Below are 6,731 nucleotides of genomic sequence, written 5' to 3' on the forward strand. Positions count from 1 at the left end.
ATTAAATCCGATTTACAACCAAAAGCCAAATTCAGTGGAGGAACTGTCTTTTTCCTTTCTTCTTACTTCTTCTCCTTTCTCCTATTTTGTCGTAACACATAGCGTTTGGCTTGAGAGGAACTTGAGATTTTAATTCTTGAGAATGGCTGAAGACTCGTACGAGGAAGAGTGCGACTACTTGTTCAAGGCTGTGCTGATCGGAGACTCAGCCGTCGGAAAATCAAACCTCTTATCAAGATTTTCCAAGGACGAGTTCCGGCTTGACTCTAAACCAACCATCGGAGTTGAGTTCGCTTACCGGAATGTCCACGTTGGAGATAAAATCATCAAAGCTCAGATTTGGGACACCGCCGGCCAAGAAAGGTATTATTTGCAAACATATCATCTAAATCATACACTTTGCGTACGTAAAATGAATTCTTTGTGAGCGAGCAATCATCCAAACTCACGGACCTAATTTTGCAACCTCGTGACCACACACTACTCTGTTCCTTATTTTGTATCTTTTCGTTTGAGCTTTTATTTTTGACCTAATCTTTTTATATTCTTTACTTATATTAGGTTGAAATATTTTGTAGTTGGAGTTATGAAATTAATGGAATGCTAATCTTTAATAATTATTTTTAATCTCTAATCTTTGTTATTATTTTTTATGAGTAAAAAGATTTAGAGCAATTACAAGTTCGTACTACCGAGGAGCATTAGGGGCATTACTGATTTACGACATCACAAGACGAACAACGTTCGAAAACATCAAGAAATGGCTTTTTGAGCTCAGAGACTTCTCCAATCCGGACACTGTCGTTGTCCTCGTTGGCAACAAATCTGATCTCCGACATTCTAGAGAAGTTGAAGAAGATGATGGTAAGAGTCTAGCTGAATCAGAAGGTCTTTACTTCCTCGAGACTTCGGCTTTAGAGAACGTTAACGTCGAAGAAGCGTTTCTCGTGATGATTGGACGGATACATGAGGTTGTGACCCAGAGGAACGCTTCGGAAAATAAATCCAACGGCCTTGCGACGAAGGCTCAAGCTAACGGCAATGGTACGGTCCTTCCCGTTGGTAAAGAAATTGTGAATATCCACGAAGTCACTGCTACTACTCAACCGTTAAGCTCTTCTTCCTACTGTTGCTACAAGTAAATAAGTTACTTTTGGTTATTGTTTTGGAATATTTTGATGATGTTTCGATTTGCATGTATTCCTTAAAATTTTGACTTGGCCACATACATGAATTTTTAATCATATACCTATATCAATTAAATATGAAAATCAAATTTAAAAAATGAACCAATCACAACTGAGATTCGGTTCTGTTTTCATTTGTTTTGCTTCGATGCTTCAATTACACATAAGCCAAGATTTCTCCAATATTTCAATTTCTTACAAGCAATTTTTTTCCACAATTTTATTAGAGAGTGATCCACAAATCAGTCATCCTTTAGTTCATTCTCTTTGCCGTTCTTGGAGTCTCCTCTAACTTTTTTTGCATGAAAACAATTTAAGAGAAGCCAAACTCATCACACACTAGAGAAAGATACAAAAGAGATGAAACTCAAATTGAGTAAGCACTTACTAAACAGCCACCTCTTGAGGTAGACTTCGGCTGTAAAATGGAAACTCGAAGAGAAAGATCGTCTTGCACCATCCAGGTAAGTTCCCATAAACTCCTCTCGGCAACAGAATCAAAGGACTAAAGATCGATCGAAGATAGAAACAAATTAGCTAAATTCAAGGTTTATTAAACGTTATCTTTAGAACAAGTTCAAATCGTTAAACCTTGTTGTCTTCTTGTAGAATCTGTAAGCTCCCGAGTTGCCATGTTTTTTGTCAGCCGATGCCTGTTCATTATATTCATATCAGCTATATGTGATTCAGAAACTGTAAGTAGAGAGAATAGAGAACGAGCGAGAACCTCGAGTAGCGGTATGCCACTGACGAATAGAAGTAGCAAAGTAAGAAAGAGTGGTCCGAGTATCACAAGATACTCTGCACCTTCAATCACGGGTGATGCAGCCACAAAGATTCCCCACCACAATAACATCTGATGAACATATAAAGCCACACAGACACACACAGTAATGAAACGATCATATCACCATTTATGCTAAAGATGAGAACGTATAATATATCGAAGTACTAACCTCACCAAAGTAGTTTGGATGTCTTGACCATTTCCACACTCCAACATCACACCATTTTCCTCTGTTTTCTGGAGAGTTTTTAAAAGAGAGCTTCTGTTGATCAGCTGCAGCTTCAATCAAGAAACCAAAAACCCACATTGTCCAACCGATAACATCTGCGGGTCTAAGAGATCCTCCACCATCACTTGCATTCACAATGGTTAGAGGTAAGCTAACCGTCCAAACCCACACAGCCTACCGTGAAAGAAAACAACAACTCTAGTTTGAGATCACAAGCATGAATTCTCCAAAAGGGCTCTCTACACAGTATAAAAACTTTACCTGAAGAGTCCAGAAAATTATTAGTCTCACTATATTTCCACGATGTTCATCAAAGCGTCGATCTTCACCCCATTGCAAGATCCTAAAACAACAAGAGAGTCATGTTATCATGATCGGGAAAGTAATCAAGTAAGAAGTGTATGCATGCATTCATTGGTAGAGACCTCATTAGAAGGAATATCCCCAAGCGAAGACCCCATACCACAACTAGCAAAGTCAAGACTATCTGTGAGGAGAAAACAAAAATCTCAGCAAACTGAAGAAAACTCAAAACACCAAAACAAAATATATGAGAAGAGAACAACAGAGAGAAAAATAGAAGAGTCTGAGACTTGCCTGCCGAAAATGCCAAGTGCCTTTAAGAACAAGAGTCAATAAAGCAAGTATAACAAAGTTTGTGCTTCCTGAACATACAAAGTTAATTAGTATAATGAACTCACTCCTACGTAATACAAGGTATCTAACTACATGAGCAATTGGGGAATAAAGGAATGAAGATGGTCTTACCAGCAAAGTCAGTGACCTTATCAAATTTGAAAAGAGCTGTGATTACGAAGAATATAAACTGGTACACCACCTACAAATTAAGAAAAAATACGAAATCAGACATAGACGAACAAAACCCAACTCGTAACTACCACAGAAGCAAGAAAAAGAACAGAGGAATAAGATTTTAAAACGAACAGAGGAACTTACAGTGACAATAGCAGTGAGGGCCAGGAAATGCGAATCCAGAACTGTTCCCATTATTATCGGAGAAAACTTCCAAAGATCAATCCTTTCGATCGAATAGAAACGATTCGTTATCCTTTTGAAAAAAAATTGCTCGTTCTTAGGGAAAAACTAGAATAACACAATTTTGTGTTTAAATTACCAAAAGCCCAATTAAAATTGAACAGGAAATAAAAATTAACTAAATGATAAAATAAAAACAAAAAATGTTAAGTCAAAAGTAGAAAAAAAAACCCAACAATCGTTTTTTGGTACAAACCGAAACTTCGTTTCTTCCGCCGGCAAAGAACAGGTTTTACAGTCCAGGGAGAAAAGCACGATCTATTGTCATCTTCGTCGGCGAATAAGAAGTGTAATTACCGGTGTTCACTGCTCTAACCAGATACAGCGGTCGTCGTGGGTCGTTTATTCCGGCGGCGGAATAAGAACCCTAGTGGCTTCGGAAGCACGATCTATTGTCATCTTCGCCGGCGAATAAGAAGTGTAATCACCGGTGTTCACTGCTCTAGCCAGATACAGCGGTCGTCGTGGGTCGTTTATTCCGGCGGCGGAATAAGAACCCTAGTGGCTTCGGTGGTGGTTGATTTTCGGATTCGGCGCCGGTGTTCTTGAAGCCCTCGCCATTGTTACACCCTTTGAGGTATAAAAGCTTTCCTTTTGTTGCCTTTTGGCTTAATTTCTCCAAAAAACTCAGATGAAATCACATGTCTTCCCGATTAATCTGTTAAATTGAATTAAAAAGTACTAGGAACTTCCCCTTAATAATTTATTAGCACTGTCGAATTTGTTAAATTATAGTTTAATCATATTTAGTTAGTTTGGTCAGAGTGATTTAGTACAATTGAAAATTGTAGATTAATCCTGCACCAATCTCTCTGTTCGTCAATGGTACATTAGTGTTTCTTCTGAAATTGTTTGATACTTTTTTGAAATTGCAAACCAGTGAACGTCTTTGCTACTTAAATAGGAATTGTGCTTAAATAGGAACTTGCGAATGATTTAGCTTTATCTTAATTGTTGTGTTCATTAGTTTCTCTTTGATTTCTATAAATGAGAGATTTTTTTTTTGGATTAGAAGTATCTAACAATTTTGTGTTACATTTGATTCTTTTTTTTTGTATGTTTAGGAATGGCATCTTCAAGCAATAGCATCAAATATCCTCCTCTACTTTATGAAGAAGGGAAATCGCCTCTCCAACATAGGAGCATGAACCACAATTGTTTTGTGTCCAAAATTGGAATTTTGAGAGAAGGATTAGGGATGGACGTGTGGGATAAACTCAAGGACTCATCTCTTGGAGTGTTTATAAAGTTTGCTGAATTGGAATACACCTGGGCTGCGCAGAGAGTTCACTTTCTACTCACACATCAGCTGAGAATCAACAACATTCATGAGGTTTGGTCTTTGATCGATAATAGGCCAATTAGATTTTCTTTAAATGAGTTTGCAGAGATAACAAGGTTAAATTGTGATGCATTTGACCTTTTAGAGAACTTTGATGTTGATCACCATGATTTCTGGAAAGAAATGAAAATACCAACAACCTTTGATGATCCTATATGGAGTGAGTTGGTAAAGGTTATTGATTCTAGCAAAACATGGCATCTTGATAAGAGGATGATGGTTGGTAGGTTATGTTTGTTGTCAGTATGCGTACATGGAATTCATCATACATCTAGAATCCCGTTGGCAACCGCTAAGAGAGTTTTAGATCCAGTTGCTTTTGAAAAACATCCATGGGGTCGGGTTGCTTTTAGTAGTCTAGTGAATTCTGTGAAGATGGTTGACTATGACAGAGATTCATACACCATACACGGGTGTGTTCATGCTTTGTTAATTTGGTTGTATGAGAGTGTTACTGGAATAGGAGAAAGTTATGGGGTTAGAAGGATAGAAACCACTGGTGTTCCACTTCTTGATTGGCGATCATCTCGAAAACGTATCAACTTCACAAACTTCATCCAAAACGAGAAGAAGTTGCATGGACAGGTTAGTAGTGGTGCTAGTTTGTTACTATCTTTTTAAAAAAAATACTTTTGACATCAACAAATAATTTGTGTGAATTTAAAGTTATTACCAGTGTTAATCACTTTATTCATGGCTTGTAGGTTCGTGTTAGGCATATGGTTCATGTTTCAGAGGAAAACATGTATCCTCTATGGTCTGACACAGATGAGCATACGGATCTACACCTAGACGAGCTACTTAAAGATCTCATTCATAACCGTTTGTCTCTAGATGCTTGGAGTTGTGTCAAAACAGTTGGTATAAGTTCAAAAAAGAAGAAAAGAAGTGCTGAAGCTGATAAGGTAAATGACAACAGAGGGTGCAATCCTAAGAAAAAAAGATTGACAGATATTGATCCTAAATGTGAACAAGGAGAAAATGTAACCAACATGGAGGTAAGGTTTCGTTTTCCTTTACCGTAATTGATTAACATTTTTTGTCTTCTCTATTATGATATTAATGAACATGTTATTGTAGGATGGTAAGGATGACAAGTCAATTTCTTTGGATATTTGGAGGGCGATTGAGAAAATGAATGAGACTATTTCTGACTTGGGCAAAACACTCAACAGTCGAATAGATGCTTTGGAGAGTAAATTTGAAACATTCGTTGAAAAAAAAATGACGGTGTTCAAAGAGGAGATGGGTGAGAGGATTAAAGCATTGGAGAAAGAAAGAAAAGAGCCAAAAGACGCTGATGTACGGAATGATGCCACTTCGCACACCATTAACGATGATGAGGGAACAAGTAAAGCACCTGTAAGTTACATTTTCCTTTACTTCTCATGTTCTGTTGTTGTCTAAAACTTCTCATGTTCTGTTTTTAAAAAACTCGACCACGTCGTTTTATTTTTTTACTTCTCATGTTCTGTTTTTTTTTTAACTTCTCATGTTCTGTTTTTTTAAAACTTCTCATGTTCTGAATTTATAAAACTTCTCATGTTCTGTTTTTTTTAAACTTCTCATGTTCTGTTTGTTTTTTTCTTAAACATATCATGGATTGTTTTTGCTTCTCATGTTCGATTTTCTTACCTCCTTGGAATGTTCTGTTCGGTTGCAGTCATGGATTGTTGAGATGAAGCAGACATCACAAGATGAATTTCCAGTTCAAAGGGTGGTGAGGAAGGAATTTGTGAAGGTTGGGAAGAAGGAAACTTCCAAGAAAAAGAAGATTATTGGTCTTGATTCTGACGATGTTGAGAATATCACTACCCAAGTTCAGAAAGCTAAATTGAAAATAGCTTCCAGTTCTGAAGATACATGGTCCAACAAGGAGGATCAGTTGGTACATAAAAAACTTGAGGTGACATTAAACCGCCTTGGAGAGGCTTTGACGAAGTTGGATGGACCTGGACCTTCGAAGACCTCTAGACGCGTGCCCCAGTTGGCAGAATCGCAGAAGTATCCTTACCTTGGTAACTCGACAGTCAAGCGGATCATTACAGAGGGTGATAATGTGTTAGGCGATCATCTTAAGCCTGTAGATGATGAGAAACATCAGAGACTTCTGGATTTTCTCAGCCTTGA

General features: G+C 37.6%; 3 protein-coding genes across 5 annotated transcripts in view; 2 read left to right on the plus strand and 1 right to left on the minus strand.

Moving 5' to 3' along the window:
- Positions 1-1,248, plus strand: part of LOC104751217 (ras-related protein RABA6a) — a 2,461-nt gene extending 1,213 nt beyond the window's left edge. The window contains exons 2-3 of one of the 2 annotated variants that reach the window (XM_019237591.1): positions 318-363; positions 665-1,248. In XM_019237591.1, the coding sequence (XP_019093136.1) occupies positions 318-363; positions 665-1,142 (524 nt within the window). In that variant the 3' untranslated portion in view covers positions 1,143-1,248. Of the gene's footprint in view, positions 1-21; positions 364-664 lie in introns of those variants that run through there. The other variant, XM_010473126.2, reaches the window with a different exon arrangement.
- LOC104751216 lies at positions 1,231-3,307 on the minus strand. Of its 2 annotated transcripts, none has more exons than XM_010473124.2 (10): positions 3,161-3,307; positions 2,972-3,041; positions 2,801-2,868; positions 2,629-2,690; positions 2,465-2,546; positions 2,144-2,377; positions 1,915-2,043; positions 1,779-1,840; positions 1,587-1,692; positions 1,231-1,479 (listed from the first exon to the last, which is right to left on the minus strand). In XM_010473124.2, exons 1-10 carry the CDS (start codon positions 3,209-3,211, stop codon positions 1,441-1,443), a joined length of 903 nt encoding a protein of 300 aa, XP_010471426.1. In that variant the 5' UTR covers positions 3,212-3,307; the 3' UTR covers positions 1,231-1,440. The 2 variants fall into 2 exon arrangements, with proteins under 2 accessions (XP_010471426.1, XP_010471427.1); XM_010473125.2 differs by having other exon boundaries at positions 1,576-1,692; positions 3,161-3,306.
- The window catches only part of LOC104753819, a 3,907-nt gene continuing 741 nt past the window's right edge, over positions 3,566-6,731 (plus strand). The window contains exons 1-5 of the mRNA XM_010476015.2: positions 3,566-3,836; positions 4,324-5,186; positions 5,306-5,599; positions 5,682-5,963; positions 6,265-6,724. Of these exons, the coding sequence (XP_010474317.1) occupies positions 4,326-5,186; positions 5,306-5,599; positions 5,682-5,963; positions 6,265-6,724 (1,897 nt within the window). The 5' untranslated portion in view covers positions 3,566-3,836; positions 4,324-4,325. The remainder of the gene's footprint in view (positions 3,837-4,323; positions 5,187-5,305; positions 5,600-5,681; positions 5,964-6,264; positions 6,725-6,731) is intronic.

This window comes from Camelina sativa, chromosome 16 (assembly GCF_000633955.1).
Source record: "Camelina sativa cultivar DH55 chromosome 16, Cs, whole genome shotgun sequence".
Classification (NCBI taxonomy): Eukaryota; Viridiplantae; Streptophyta; class Magnoliopsida; order Brassicales; family Brassicaceae; genus Camelina; species Camelina sativa.